The 15,525-nt window shown below is 48.3% G+C and overlaps 1 protein-coding gene across 1 annotated transcript in view; it reads right to left on the bottom strand.

The window, feature by feature from the left end:
* Positions 1–4,382: 4,382 nt before the first annotated feature.
* Positions 4,383–15,525, bottom strand: part of Nudt3 (nudix hydrolase 3) — a 48,757-nt gene continuing 37,614 nt past the window's right edge. The window contains exons 3-5 of the mRNA XM_057794671.1: positions 11,422–11,466; positions 9,435–9,519; positions 4,383–5,936 (exon numbers count right to left, since the gene is read on the bottom strand). Of these exons, the coding sequence (XP_057650654.1) occupies positions 5,770–5,936; positions 9,435–9,519; positions 11,422–11,466 (297 nt within the window). The 3' untranslated portion in view covers positions 4,383–5,769. The remainder of the gene's footprint in view (positions 5,937–9,434; positions 9,520–11,421; positions 11,467–15,525) is intronic.

Genomic DNA, 15,525 nt, shown 5'->3' with positions numbered 1-15,525 from the left:
AACAGAACACAGCCAACACACACAGAACCATTCCACAGGCTGCTTCTCTTACGGTCCAATCACTGACAGCGCCACAGCCACAGCCTGCTCCGCCCAGCACACTGCGTCTGCTTCCCGAGGCTGAAAAGCCTAAACCACACAGGCTTTTGCTTTTCAACACTGGGGACAGAATCCAGGGCCTTGTGCATGCTGGGCAAGGCTTCTACCTCCTCAGCTCACCGTTACGGCTCCTAGAAGTCCCCTCGAGAACAAGGCTCACAGCCATGGGTGCAGAGCGTCTGTGGGTTGCAGTATGGGAATCTAGCCTGCCTCTCTCAGATGGACATGGCCTCTATTCTCTGAGAAAGGCCTTCTCACCCTGCCTGCCCATCAGTGTTCTCTCAGGCCTCACCCAGACCTGATCCCGGGTGCTTCTGTCCTGTCCCTGGCTCTCTGCAACAGCCCTGACCTTCCCTTGGGAAAGTCGAGTCTCTTAAACTGTAGGCAAAGAATAATCCACATCAGTCTTCTCGTGACTGATAAATCTCTCCGTCCTAGAGGGACTGATAACCACGGCTCGGCTCAGTCCTGAGGAGCTTCTCACCGTACCGAGGGGAGAGGCTACTGACCCATCACTGGCTTAACTCAGGGCCAGGGAGTCAGGAACACAGCTCAGATCAAGAACTGGCCAGCAGGAGTTTGCAGGCAAAAAGATTTCCCATGAGGAACCACTTCATGGAAGCCCAAAGGCCCAATAGCCAGGCTGAGGCCCCTCATCCTTTCCCCCACTCGATTAGAAAGACTGCTCGAAAGCTAGGCATGGCAGCACTCACCCTTAATCCCAGCACTGGGGAGGCAGAGGCAGGTCAGAGCTCAAGACCAGCCTGGTCTACACAGAGAAGCCCTGTCTGGAAAAATCAAAATAAATAAAATATGGTTCTTTCTCCAGTGTTGTCTAATAAGTCAGGTCAGTGTTAGGGCTCAAAACTGGCCCTCTGTAAGTGATGGAAAAAGCCCAGGCTGACAACTGGCCACCAGGGAAGGGGAAGCAATGAGTCTGCCTTATAGAGGGCCCCTCACCAAGACTTCCTCATTCCCAGCAGAGGCCCTCTGGCCTGACAGGCCAGTCTTCCCGCTGGGCTCTCCTTCCTAGGTCATGGCCAACATCTCAGACAAGCTAATGCTCCCTGAGTCATCCTTGTACTGGGAGCTTCAGGGACAGGACTCTGGCCAGGACAAGCCAGTCTGTGAAGGTGGGAGGCAACCACTCTGTCTGGCCCTTCATCAAGATTCTCACATCCTTCCAGCACGCGGCTAAGAAGTTTCTGGGCTAGCTCAAGACCATGGTCACAACACATGGCTGCAGAGTGGGGAAGGGGACTTGGGGGCCCAGAGTTCAGGAGCATCCTCAGATGGCAGCCAACCGGACTCAGTGGGATAACGTGACATGGAAAACAGAGCTTCCTGGACATTGGCGTCTGCTCTTGTACACGTCGCATGACAGGGAGGTCACTACTGGGCCGTCACTGCGGACAGTGGAAACAGGCTCCACATGGGGTGCAGAAGGGAGCAGACCCCACCCGCCCTGGGCAGCAGGCAGAAATACCTTTGGAAAGAGCCAAATGCCTTCTCTGCCCCCTATGCTGTTTAGCTGCCCTGGCCTGCCCCCGCCCACCTTGGTCAAGAGGATTGTTTTCTGAAACACAGACATAAGAATTGTCAATTATAATCATTTCTTCTTTTTCTTGAAACTGTTTTTTCTTCAGGTATGTCCCCTTCCCTTTAATTATAAATCTTATCTCAAGGGGCTGGAGAGATGGCTCAGTGGTTAAGAGCATTGCCTGCTCTTCCAAAGGTCCTGAGTTCAATTCCCAGCAACCACATGGTGGCTCACAGCCATCTGTAATGGGGTCTGGTGCCCTCTTCTGGCCTGCAGGCATACACACGGACAGAATATTGTATACATAACAAATAAATAAATAAATAAACAAATAAATAAATAATGAAAAATAAATCTTATCACTACAGTACACTTCAAAAATAGCAGAACCGGGGCTGGAGAGCAGACTCAGTGGTTAGGAGCACTGGTGTTCTTCCAGAGGTCTGAGTTTAATTCCCAGCTCACAGCTCTCCGTAATGAGAGCTGGTGCCCTCTTCTGGCCTGCAAGCATACATGCAGGAGGAACACTGTCTACATAACAAATAATAATAATAACAAAAAGCAAAATCAGCCCACTGCAACACAAACCACACTGCTTAGTCGGGGTGGTGGAGCAAGCCTTTAACCCCAGAATTTGGGAGGCCAAGGCAGGCAGATGGATTTCTGATCTGAGTTCAAGGCTAGCCTGGTTCACAAAGTGAGTTCCAGGACAGCCAGGGCTACATAGAGAAACCTAGTTGGGTGGGGGGTGGGAATCACAGTGCTTCTTCAGGCCTTTCTGTGACCCAGGGAAGCATGTGGCTCAGGCTGAGCTATTTTTAAAATAAAGATGGGTTTCTAGGCATGTGCCAGCATGGAACAGAAATGAGAATTGAATGAAGGACAGCATGCCAAACACACAGCAGGGGAACCAGGGCCCAGCCCCCCATCTGTGCTGCAGAACCAGCCTCTAGTGAGTAGGCACCAGAGAGAAAAGGACAGATGGGATCTGGGCAGCTGCAAGCTCATCCTGAGCGCCGGCCCAGAGGACTGTATGTCAACTCCTAATCCACACACAGTACCTTTGCCATTAGGAGACCTGGCTAGGCAGCAACTTTTACAAAACTACTCTGATCCACTCCTGTCACAGCGACCCATCGTGCTCCCTGGGGCTGCAGGAAACAAGGCCCCTAGTGGGTCTGAGCAGCACAGTCCTCTGCGCCCAGTTCTAAGCCTCAGCAGCCTCCTGATGGTGACGTTCCCAGCTCTCACCCAGCCCAGGGCTCGGCAGGAAATGAAGAGCTTTCTCCAGGCAGCACTGCGAGGGCATGAGCACACAGTGGAAACGAAGCTGTCGGGCAGTCTGCTGCAGGGCTCCTGTTTGAGTGGCTGCAGTTTCTGGGACAGACACTATAGAAAATTTAACATGGTTGATTCATATTCTCTCTGTACTCCTCAGAGACTTTGAGGCCCAAGCAAGCCTTGACTGGCAACCATCCTCCTGTCCTAGCCTCCCAAACGCTGAGACTCTGGGGTTAAACTATGCTGGCTTCTTGCTTGTTCGCAGATGTATCACACATGCAGTTAATTCCTGGCTCACAAAGATCCCATGACCTCACTGGTGTTTTCCCCAATGTCTGAAACCACAAAGCAGCTTTTCTGTTTTGTTTTGTTTTGAATTTAAAAACACTTAATGCTATCTTTTTCTACCCCGAGTATGGTGGACTCTAATGGGTATCTAAGGAGCAACAGAATCTGGGATATGCAAATTTATTCTGAGTCAGAGACTGAGCTCAGGAACCTGCTCCCATAAAGCCTGGAAGAAGTATGCATGGGAAAATCAGCGGTGTCGATGAAAGAGGCTGGATTCGGGACAGTTTTGTTTTCTTTTTACTTTCTTCCTTCTACCTCCTCCACCAAATTAAAGGTGGTGGCTCTAACCAATCTATCACAAAAGGTCTCCAACTATGCCAGCAGCAACAGCCAACCGGCTGCTGGTGCCAGGAGAGAAAACGCCAGAACCCCACAGCGGGGCTCTTCAGAGCTGGCTTCTATTTGGTGCTAACTGCTCTAAAAGGGCCACCATGCCAGTCAAGAGGACTCAGCATAGCTCACTTTCTTGACTCTAGGAACTATCAAAACTGGCGTCTGGGGCCGGGCGGTGGTGGCGCACGCCTTTAATCCCAGCACTCGGGAGGCAGAGGCAGGCGGATCTTTGTGAGTTTGAGGCCAGCCTAGTTCCAGGACAGGCTCCCTAGCTACAGAGAAACCCTGTCTCAAAAAAAAAAAAAAAAACTGGCGTCTGGGGGCCAGATGCCAGCGCAGCGGCCCAGCAGCACACCTGCGCAGCACAGTTTCCAGAGGAGCCCTGCCACTGCATGGTTAGCAGAGCTGCTCTGACACACTGGAGTTTGGGATTGAGTTTGCTCTGTGTGTGGATGGGACATGAGGCCCTGTCCAGAACGCTCTAAGCCAGGCAACAAGCAGCGGAGTGTTTGTCTACAGGTGGGACCCACAGAGAGCAAGTTAGTCTCTGGACTCAAATCCCATCGTGCTCTCTACCCATGGGGTCCCTACCTGTCTCTGAGGTCTGAGAGAGCCCACGACCCCACCCATCCATACTGAGTTGGGATCTGTGTGTCAACACTGGGGGACAAAATGCAAATTAGAGATATGTAAAATTCAAAGTTCACCAGCTGATGCCCACAGTGGAATGCTGACGCCTGAGGTCACCACGCACATTCTTTAGGTGGAGCCAAGAGCAAAAGCTTTTCAAAGTTTGAGTGTTTATTAGTTTTTAAATAAGAGAAGTACTATTTTAATTTCACATCTTGGCTACGTTTCCACACAGGCAATGCCACAGAGTACCAAGTCCACACTAAGCCAGGCACCAGCTCCCTCCCACCCTCCTTGCTCAAGGCCCTGTCCAAGACCCTTCACTTCCCAGCTAAACACAACTGACAGACGAGCTCGGCACAAAACACCAACAGGGCCTGCAGCAAGCCAGAGTGTTGCAGTGAGCCCCTCCTACAGACGACTTGTCACACAGGGCAGACAGCAAGCTCGCTCGTGGTGTAACCCTTGGCACACGCTCAGACTCAGAGACACAGATACACTCTGCCCCGTGGACTTCTCAGGACCTCAGTGGGGTCTCTCTGCATGGGGACAAGACTGTGCAGGATTGCTTCAGAGCATGGGGCCATATCCAGGTCAGCGTGGTGTAAGGCATACAAGGGTAAGAGAGGCCATGTCAGCGATGAATAGCGTTATGGGAAAAATTTCCAGGCAGCAGGACAGACGTGGTGCTTGATGGTCCAGTTTCGGCAACAGTGAAGTTCTCCAGTTTAAAGCCTACTGTGAACATATCACTGCTTCTTTGGCTCTGGGTGAGGCCATTTGCTCCAAGCTTGGTAACAGAAAACAGGTTCCTCGGCATGGAAACAGCCTAGAGAAAGCCAGGGTCCCAGGGGTAGGAGGAAGACAGCAAAGCTCACCGTGGCTGGGGTACAGAAGACAGGGAAACCTGCCTAGTCACTAGCATTGAAGCAAACATGTAAAGTGTGAGGGGCTTTAAACTAGAAACACCTGGAATAAAAAATAAAAATAAAAACGAAAAAACAGAAAGCAAAACTGAAAAACTGAACAGTCAAGCTCCTCTTTCTAAATCACTCATTTACATATCGTGTCAGGGTATAACGTATAGACAAATGCATCCTGCAGGAAACACGGCCAACCCACGGGGCTCAACAGCATGTCACAGGACAGAGTCCTAGGAAGTTTCATCGCACATGGGCGTCTTTTAATAGGGGGATCAGAAAATATCTGGCCAGACTGGGATGAGGCAGATGGGACGCTTCAGAGCCCAAGGGTTCCCTCTCTGAGGGCGGCGAGCAAGGGAGGAATGGAGCATGCAGGAAAGAACTCGTGAGTTACATCCCAGTCCCCACCCTTAGGAAAAAGAGAAAGAGGGCACAGTTCCCATCACGCCACACCCCACCCACATCACCCCACACCCACAGCAGCACCTCAGTGCACCCCCTCTGCTGCCCGCCATGCCTGGGTGAAAGAGGGGCTGTGAGGGGTGAGGAGCGGTGGAGAGAGCCACACTTCAGTCTGCTTTCCACTCTCCGGCGCTGGCAGGAAGTCTGCAGTCATCTGATGCCTGACACAGAGCTGGAGTAGGAGGTGGCCACGACAGGGGTGCCATTGTTGGCAGAGTAGCCTTGCCTCAGCGTCTCGAAGTACGAGGCCTGCACGGGCTTGTGACACTGCAGCACTTTAATGGCGTCTTCTATTTTAAACCACTCTCTCTTCCGGCCTGTGGAGCAGAGGGGAGAGATGAAGACAAGCTGGGGCAGGGAGGACAGCTCCGAGAGGACCGGGAGAACACCCAAGCCAGGCTTCATGGCTGCTGTGGTACCTACGGTTCAGCACTGGAGGGGAACGCAGGAGGGTCAGGAATGGACGCTCATCCTTGGCTACACAGGGGAACCAAGGCCTTGGCACACGAGAGCCTAGCTCACCCTATGTTCCAAAGCCATGCTTCTCAATACTTTGATTTCTTCACAGAAGTAAAGCGAGCACTCTCCATAATTCAAATCTTCTACAGAGTCAACTGGAGGAGACAGATAGGCTGGGACCCAAAACTGAGAACCACGAGCAGCTCTCGCCACACCAGCCTCTCCAGGGTTCTCTCTAGCGCCGTCAGCTCGCACCTCCACAGAGGGGTCCGGAACCCTCATCCTTGGCAAACATTAACACTACCATCAGCTGCCAGGATCACGACGGTTGACTTATAATCTGCTATCACAGTTTTATTTTAAAAAGTGTGTAAGTGATGGGCCTGCCACAGAAAACAGAACTTAAGGGTAAAGGCACTTGCTGTGTAGACCTGGTGACCTGAGCTCAAGTTCTGAAATCACATAAAAATGAAGATGAGAACAGGTTCCGTAGAGCTGTTCTGATTCCATGTGCATGCCATGGCAAGAATGCATCCACACAGCAGGCAGTGGTGGCACACACCCAGGCAGGCAGATCTCTGGGAGTTTGAAGCCAGCCTGGTCTACAGAGCTGGTTCCTGAACAGCCAGGACTGTTACAGAGAAATCCTGTCTCAGGAGGAAAAAACAAAGAATGCACTCATGTGTGCAGACAACACACATGCTAATTTAGAAAAAAGAAAGCACAAAAATAGAAACAACAAAAAGAACAATCAAACTTAACAAATTACTACTTTGAGCCTTCTTTTATTAAAATTGAGGGTTATTTATTTATTTATTTGAGGTATAGTCCTTCTACGTAGCCCTGGTATCTGTCTGGAACTTGCTATTCAGATTAGGCTGGCCCTGAACTCACAGAGATCCTCCTGCCTCTGCCTCCAGAGCACTAGTACGAAAGGTGTAAGCCACCACGACTGGCTTGCTTTTTTCTTAAAACCACCTCTTCTGGCTTTGTGTGCAGTAAAAAGGTGTGAGGTCTAGGAGTCTGCTTCCACAGTGCAGAAAAAAGTTGATAAAATATAGCCAACCCAGTCAGGAGCAAGGCCATGAAGTCATGTGCTGGACCCCTGTGGATCACTGGCTCCAATGAACTGGGGAGTCCTGGTCAAGTCACGGGCCCCTTGGTGCTCCTTTTTCCACGTCTACAGTCTAGTCTGCTTTGAAGATCAGTCAAAGCTCCTCCTCAGTAACGTCCAGCACCCAGTACCTGACAGGACTCTGCTGTTTTTTCTTTCAGATTTACTTATTTTATGTGTTCTGTGTATGTTTGTCTACCACATGTGTACCTGGTGTCCACAAAGTCCAGAAGAGGGAATCAGAACCCCTGAAACTGAAACCACAGAGGATCGTGAGCTCCCACACGGTGCTGGGAATCTGACCTGAGTCCTCTGGAAGAGCAGCCAGTGCTCTTAACTGCTGAGCCACTGCTCCAGTCCCCAAGGATTAATTTTTTTTTAAATATTTATTTATTTATCATGTATACAATATTCTGTCTGTGTGTATGCCTGCAGGCCAGAAGAGGGCACCAGACCTTATGACAGATGGTTGTGAGGCACCATGTGGTTGCTGGGAATTGAACTCAGGACCTTTGGAAGAGCAGTCAGTGCTCTTAACCGCTGAGCCATCTCTCCAGCCCAAGGATTAATTTTTTTAAATTGTACTTAGTTCTTTTATTTGTATTTTTGCTTTTGTTTTTGGAGACAGGGTTTCTCTGTATAACAGCCCTGGCCATTCTGGAACTCACTTTATAGACCAGGCTGGCCTTGATCTACCTGCCTCTGCCTCCCTAAGTGCTGGGATTAAAGGTGTGTGCCACCACCACCTGGCAGCAGGATATTTTATTTATATCTATCTCTACGCACATGTCCGTATATATACAGACAGGTTGTACGCATGTGTAGATGGAACCCGGGCCTTCTGTGTGATGGGCAAACGCTCTAGCACCAAGCTAAATCCTCAGCCCCTTAGAAAAGATACTTATTTGCTGTTTTAAACTCGCAGGAGAGGAACTACCCCAAGGAAGCACTGGCCTTCCAGAGCTCTGCTGCTGGAGTGCTTCCGAGAATGGTTTCCACGGCCAGGCCCACTTGGGGCATGGAGAAGAGAACCCAGGACCTCTGCACACAAGGCTGGCACTCTACTACACAGCCACAATCCTAGCCTCACTCTTTATCACTGCCATTAATATGTTTACTTATTTTCTCAGACCGGTGACACAGTGGGAGCCTCGACAACTACTGTCTACTTCTCTTGTTATGCCCTGACTTCTGCGGCACTAGCCACTTTCCCATGCAACAGCACCACGAAGATGTTTAACATTTCAAAAGCTTTGTTCTCTCATGATCTACACAAAGACCCAAATTTTCACTACCAGAGTAACAGGGAGCTGGGTAGGATGGTACACAGGTGTACCTTCAGCATTTGAGTTGTTGGGCAGGAAGGTCAGAAGTAAGTGCACCAAGCGGCTGGAGAGGTGGCTCAGTTGTTAAGAGCAATGGCTGTTCTTCCATAGGTCCTGAGTTCAAATCCCAGCAACCACATGGTGGTTCAAAGCCATCTACAATGGGATCTGGTGCCCTCTTCTGGCCTGCAGGCACACATGCAGACAAAACGCTGCATACATAATAAATCTTAAAAGAAGTAATAAGTGCACCTAGGCTACATTGAGAGAAGCCCCATTGCTCCTGCCTTGTGCTTTAGATGACCCACTGGAGTTAATACTGAGCAAGCTAAGACACTAGGAAAAGGGTTGTCTGGGTATTAACAAGCAAATGGTGCCTTAAAAGCTGGGTGTGGCTCCTGCCAGACTGAGTGGCAAGGACAGGCACAAAACACACAAGCTAAGCAGGCCCTCTGTTCCTGTACGTCCAGCCCAAGGTGTGATAAGAACCTGAGACAAGACTGCATCCTGCTCTCATCTTTGGTCCTGATGGCAGAGGCCCCAGGGCAGTATCTGCTCCAAAGGTATTACCTCCCTTTGGGGAGGATCCAACTTTATTTTAGAAACATTTATAAATTGTATGGCCAATGTTCCCACTTGTTGACCCTATTCCCAAATCAGCTTCTTCTTTATTTTCCACTCTATAGACTAGCCTGCTCGGACTCAGACACCTTCATGCCTCTGCCTCCCGAGAGTTGAGATTAAAGGTGTATGCCACCCTTGCCCTCACCTTCTTTTTAGACACCTTTTTAACACCTCAAATGTTAACTTCCTCAGCAATAAGAGGCACGTGCTTGTTCATTTAGCATGCCACTCCAGCAGATGCCTGGACATAATGGGCTGGTGTGGGAGCTGCCTCGAGTCCTGTCGTGACTTACCAATGTTCACTGAGTCTTCCCAGTCTTCCAGTACTTCCGTGACAACGAGCACATACACATACGTCCTGTGCTTCCTCTCCTGGTTCTGAAGGGCACAGAAAGGACAGAGGGAGAAGCTCTCCTCAGTGGGTCGAGATGCTTGAAGAAACACGACACTCGCTGCTTTTGTTGTTTTGTCTGGTTCCACCAAAACAGAGAGCACACCCTTTGGACAGACTTCTTTTTTGGTGTGCATGCATGCGTGTTTGTGTACACATGCACATGTGTGTGCCCATGAAGGCCAGAAGATGGTGTCTGATCTCTGGGCTAGACTTACAGGTAGGTAGGTGTTAGCCACCAGATGTGGGTGCTGAGAATTGAACTCAGGTCTGCTGTAAAAATAGCATTTTTTTTTTTTTTTTTTTTTGAGATAGGGTCTTACTATGTAGCCCTAGCAGTCCTGGAAACTGCTATGTAGATCAGGTTTGGTGCGGGACGATTATCTATATTCTGTCAATTATGTTTTAAATAAATGCTGATTGGCCAGTAGCCAGGCAGGAAGTATAGGCAGGACAACCAGTAGAGGTGGGTCAATGAGAACAAGAGAATTCTGGGAAGGAGGAAGCCTATTCCTCTGCAGTCCTGTCCAGACACCTAAAAAGGAAGATGTGACCTGCCCTGCTGAAAAAGCTATGTGGCTAACATAGATAAGAATAATGGGCTAGCCGGGCGGTGGTGGCGCACGCCTTTAATCCCAGCACTCGGGAGGCAGAGGCAGGCGGATCTCTGTGAGTTCGAGACCAGCCTGGTCTACAAGAGCTAGTTCCAGGACAGGCTCCAAAACTACAGAGAAACCCTGTTTCGAAAAAAAACCAAAAAAAAAAAAAAAAAAAGAATAATGGGCTAATATAAGTTATAAGAGTTAATAATAAGCCTGAGCTAATGGGCCAATCAGTTTATATCTAATGTAGACTCTCTGTGTGATTTTCTCTGGGACTAAGTGGCTGGGGAACCAGGCAGACAGAACCCCCCCCCGCCACGCCCCCCCTCACAACACAGGTTGGCCTTGAACTCACAGAGTTCCACTTGCCTCTGTCTCCCTGGGGTGTGTGGAGATTAAAAGGTATACCACCATACCCAACAAGCACTTCTTTCTCTCCCCCCACTCTTTTTTTTTTTTTTTTTTTTTTTTTTGAGATAGAGTCTCTCTACAGTACTGGCTATCCTGGAATTCACTATGTACACCAGGAGACTGGTCTTGAACTCACAGAGATCCATAAGCCTCTGCTTTATGAGTGCTGGGATTAAAGGTGTGTACCAGCATGCCTGGCTGGCAGGCACTCTTAATGGCTAGCTGAGCCATCTGTCATGTTGTGACTTGGGAAAAGGAACTGAAGAGACTGTGGTACGCAGGGCCATTGTGCAAAGGAGCTGCATGAGGCCTGCATCCTCTCTCCCGACTGTACAGACCCTGCTCCTTTCTGTTCCCATTGCTCACTTCCTGATAACTCCTTCCACATCCAGTTTCCCCATCTTCTCTACTTTTCCTCTAGCCATGGAAGAAAAGGAGGACCAGCAAGAGGGGGAGAAACAGTACTCTGTTCATGCTTGGGCCTGAGTTTAACTCCAGAACTCATAAAAGAAGCTGGGCATAGAGGTTAAGCCTGTGATCTCAGCCTGGGGAGGTGGGAACAGGGGCATCCCTGGCTCATCCCAGACTGTCTGTTGAGTTCCATGCCAGTGAGAGGCCCTTTCTCAAACAAAACAAAACAATGAAACAATAATAGCAAAAACGCTAGCTGGCTCCTAAGGAATGACACGTGAGGTCATCCTCAGGCCTCCAGGACATGTACACACGCATCCACAAACAGACAGGAAAAGTAAAAAGCAGAGAATGGTCATGTGCTGTGCTGCCTGCTTGAATACTCACGAGCCGCAGAAGGCCCTTTCCAAAGTTAGGACAACGTGGCTCTGAATGACTCTAAAGCAAAGGTACTAAAGGACTTACCTCAAAAATTCCAACCAGTCTCCCCAGTGTCCCTTTCACTCCAGCCTGAAAGACAGAGAAGGAAGAGTGAACACAGCGGCACGCACTGTTCTTCCAGAGGACCCGCATCTGCGCCCCCGCACCCACGCCAGGTTGACTCACAACTGCCTGTAACGACAGCTCCAGGGGATCCAATGCCCTCTTCTGGCACATGCACGCACATGCACGCACACACACCAAGCATCATGACTGCACAGCCTGGGAGGACTCAGGTCTATCCTGTATGCCACACACGGCGTGGTCACAGCAAGACACACTAGAGGAAGAGGGCCTCATAGCTCTCGTCTTTCTCAGTGCTGAAGAGCTCGCAAACAGCTACACCAAAAACATGCTGATTATTTACTTTATTAACTTATTTATTCATGCAACAAATACATGCTGAGCCAGGAAACAAGGTGGGTGACAGAGGGACAGCAAGGACCAAGCACGGTCCATGACAGCACGAGCCTTAACTGACATGCCTTGGCTGTCTGTGTACAAAAGACTGCAGTGGAGTTCAGAAGCCTACAGCACCCACAAACCATCCACACACAGTTATCCTAGTGACATGCCATGTCAGAAATGAGCACTGTGCTGGGAGTAGTGGGGAGAGCACGTCAGCATGGCTGCTTCCACTCTAGAGGCACGTCATAGCCGAAACTAACAGTGTGATGGAGTAATAGGGAGAGCATACAAACATGGCCGTTTTTACTTTCTTTTTTCTTTGTTGTTGTTTTTCAAGACAGGGTTTCTCTGTGCAGCTTTGGAGCCAGTCCTAGAACTCACTGTGTAGACCAGGCTGACCTCGAACTCACAGAGATCCCAAGTGCTAAGATTAATGGCGTGCACTATCAGCACCCGGCTAAAGATTTACTTATTATGTCTACAGCGTTCTGCCTGCAAGTATGCCAGAAGAGGGCATTATAGATAATTGTGAGCCACCAGGTGGCTGCTGGCAATTGAACTCGCAACCTCTGGAAGAGCAGCCAGTGCTCCCAACCACACAGCCATCTCTCCAGCCCATATGCACGTTTCTTCAAGAAGTCAAAAATTTGTAACAGAAATGATCTCCAACATTGAAACTACAAATCAATCTATGATCAAAATATTTTAAAGCCTTATTTACTTTATTTTTATGCATATGAATATTTGCCTGCATGTCTTTGAACCACACACATGCCTAGTGCCTGCAGAGGTCAGAAGAGGCATTAGGTCTCCCGGCCCGGCCCACAGCTAGAGCTACTGTGTGAGCCACCACACGGGCACTGGGAACCTTCAGGCCTTGTTTTCTCTGCAATCCCAACAGTGCTCTTCACTCCAGAGCCACCTCCCCAGGCCCTCAACGTGTGATTCTGAACACACAAATAACTTTTCTTCCCTTTTTCAGTCAAGTACTCAGATAGCCCAGGCTGGTCTTTAACTCCCTCTGGAATTGAGATAATTTTGAACTCTAACCCTCCTGCCTTCACCTCCCAAATGCTGGGGTTATAGGCAAGATCCTCTAGTTAGTGTGGTGAGAACCAGGGTCTCATGTACGCTAGAGGAGCACTCATCACCTGAGCCACTTCCAACTGTGAGAGCTGCATTTTGTGCACTGAGCAACAACATAAATAACTCTCTCTGTCAGAAGAGGCTGGAAATAGCATAAAGGTGTTTTCCAGAACGATGCGGATGTATTCTTGTGAAGTCTGGTGTAATTCAAAATATACTGTTGCCTGTATTTTGAGTTAACAGGGTATCTGTCCACTGGACAGAGCCTATCTAAAGTCAGTCAGCCAGCCATCATTCTACTACCACAAGCAGAGGCAGCCCAGGTGTGGTGGGTCATGCCATCAATTCCAGCAGCACTTGGGAGGCAGAGGTGAGCAGATCTCTGGAAGCTTGAGGCCAGCCTGATCTAGTTTCAGGCCAGCCAGGGCTACATGATGAGATTTTTATCTCAAGCAAGCAAACTCAAACAAATATTAAATATAGAAACATTCCTTAATTTATCGTTTTTTTTGTTTTTTTTAACTGATATTTATTTATTTTATTTATTTATTTATTTTTTTTTGGTTTTTCGAGACAAGGTTTCTCTGTGGTTTTGGAGCCTGTCCTGGAACTAGCTCTTGTAGACCAGGCTGGTCTCGAACTCACAGAGATCCGCCTGCCTCTGCCTCCCAAGTGCTGGGATTAAGGCGTGCGCCACCACCGCCCGGCCTTAACTGATATTTATTGAGCTCTACATTTTTCTCTGCTCCCCTCTCTGCTTCTCCCCTCTCCCCTTCAATTCTCCCCCAAGGTCCCCATGCTCCCAATTTACTCAGGAGATCTTGTCTTTTTATACTTTCTACTTTCCATGTAGATTAGATCTCTGAAAGTCTCTCTTAGTGTCTGCATTGTTGTCTAAGTCCTCTGGGATTGTGGTTTGTAGGCTGGCTTTCTTTGCTTTATGTTTAAAAACACCTATGAGTGAGTACATGTGATAATTGTCTTTCTGTGTCTGGGTTACCTCACTCAAAATAATGTTTTCTAGCTTCATCCATTTTCCTGCAAAATTCAAGATGTAGTTATTTTTTTCTGCTGTGTAATACTCCATTGTGTAAATGTACCACATTTTTCTTATCCATTCTTCAGTCGAGGGGCATTTAGGCTGTTTCCAGGTTCTTGCTATGACAAACAAAGCTGCTATGAACATAGTTGAGCACATGTCCTTGTGGCACAACTGAGCATCCTTTGGATATATACCCAAAAGTGGTATTGCTGGGTCTTGAGGAAGGTTGTTTCCTAATTTTCTGAGAAATTGCCATTCTGACATCCAAAGGGGTTGTACCAGCTTGCATTCCCACCAGCAATGCAGAAGTGTTCCCTTTTCCCCACAACCTCTCCAGCATAAATTGTCATCAGTGTTTTGATCTTGGTCATTCTTACAGGTGTAAGATGGAATTTCAGAGTTGTTTTGATTTGGATTTCTCTGATGACTAAGGATGTTGAACATTTTCTTAAGTGTCTTTCAACCATTTTAGATTCCTCTATTGATAATTCTCTGTTTAGGTCAGTATTCCATTTTTTTTTTTTTATTGGATTATGTGATCTTTTGGTGTCCAATTTCTTTAGTTCTTTGTTATTTTGGAGATCAGACTTCTGCCTTGATGTGGGGTTAGTGAAGATCTTTTCCCATTCTGTAGGCTGTTGTTTTGTCTTATTGACCGTGTCCTTTGCTTTACAGAAGCTTTTCAGTTTCAGGAGGTCTCATTTATAAATTGTTTCTCTCAGTGTCTGTGCTGCTGGGGTTCTATTTAGGAAGTGGTTCCCTGTGCTAATGTGTTCAAGTGCACTTCCCACTTTCTCTTCTGTGAGGTTCAGTGTGGCTGGCTGTATGTTGAAGTCTTTGATCCATTTGGACTTGAGTTTTGTGCATGGTGATAGATATGGGTCTATTTTCATGCTTCTACATGTTGATATCCAGTTATGCCAGCACCACTTGTTAAATATGCTTTTTTCCATCTGATATTTTTTGCTTCTTTATCAAAGATCAGGTGTTCAAAGATGTGTGGATTGATATCTGGGTCTTCTATTCAGTTCCATTGGTCCTCCTGTCTGTTCTTATATCAATACCAGGCTGTTTTCAGTACTGTAGCTCTGTGATGGAGGAAGGTCATTGGTTAAATAATAAAGAAACTGCTTGGCCCTCATAGGTTAGAACATAGGTGGGTGGAGTAAACAGAACAGAATGCTGAGAGGAAGAGGAAGTGAGGTAAGACTCCATGCCTCTGCTCTCCAGGGCAGACGCGATGAAGCTCCGACCCAGGATGGACGTAGGCTAAAATCTTCCCGGTAAGCGACCTTGGGGTGCTACACACATTATGAGAAATGGGCTAGTCCAGGTGCGAGAGTTAGCCCAGAAGAGGCTAGGTATAATGGGCCAAGCAGTGTTTAAAAGAATACAGTTTGTGTGTTGTTATTTCGGGGCATAAGCTAGCCAGGTAACCAGGAGCTGGGGCAGCAGGAACACAGCCCGCAGCTCATACTACAGCTCTGTAGTAGAGTTTGAAGTTACGGATTGTGATGCCTCCAGAAGTTCTTTTATTGTACAGGATTGTTTTG

The sequence above is a fragment of the Chionomys nivalis genome, chromosome 19 (assembly GCF_950005125.1).
Source record: "Chionomys nivalis chromosome 19, mChiNiv1.1, whole genome shotgun sequence".
In the NCBI taxonomy this organism is placed as follows: Eukaryota; Metazoa; Chordata; class Mammalia; order Rodentia; family Cricetidae; genus Chionomys; species Chionomys nivalis.
Note: the sequence above shows the minus strand (reverse complement) of the source record. Positions and strands in the feature narration are given on the sequence as shown.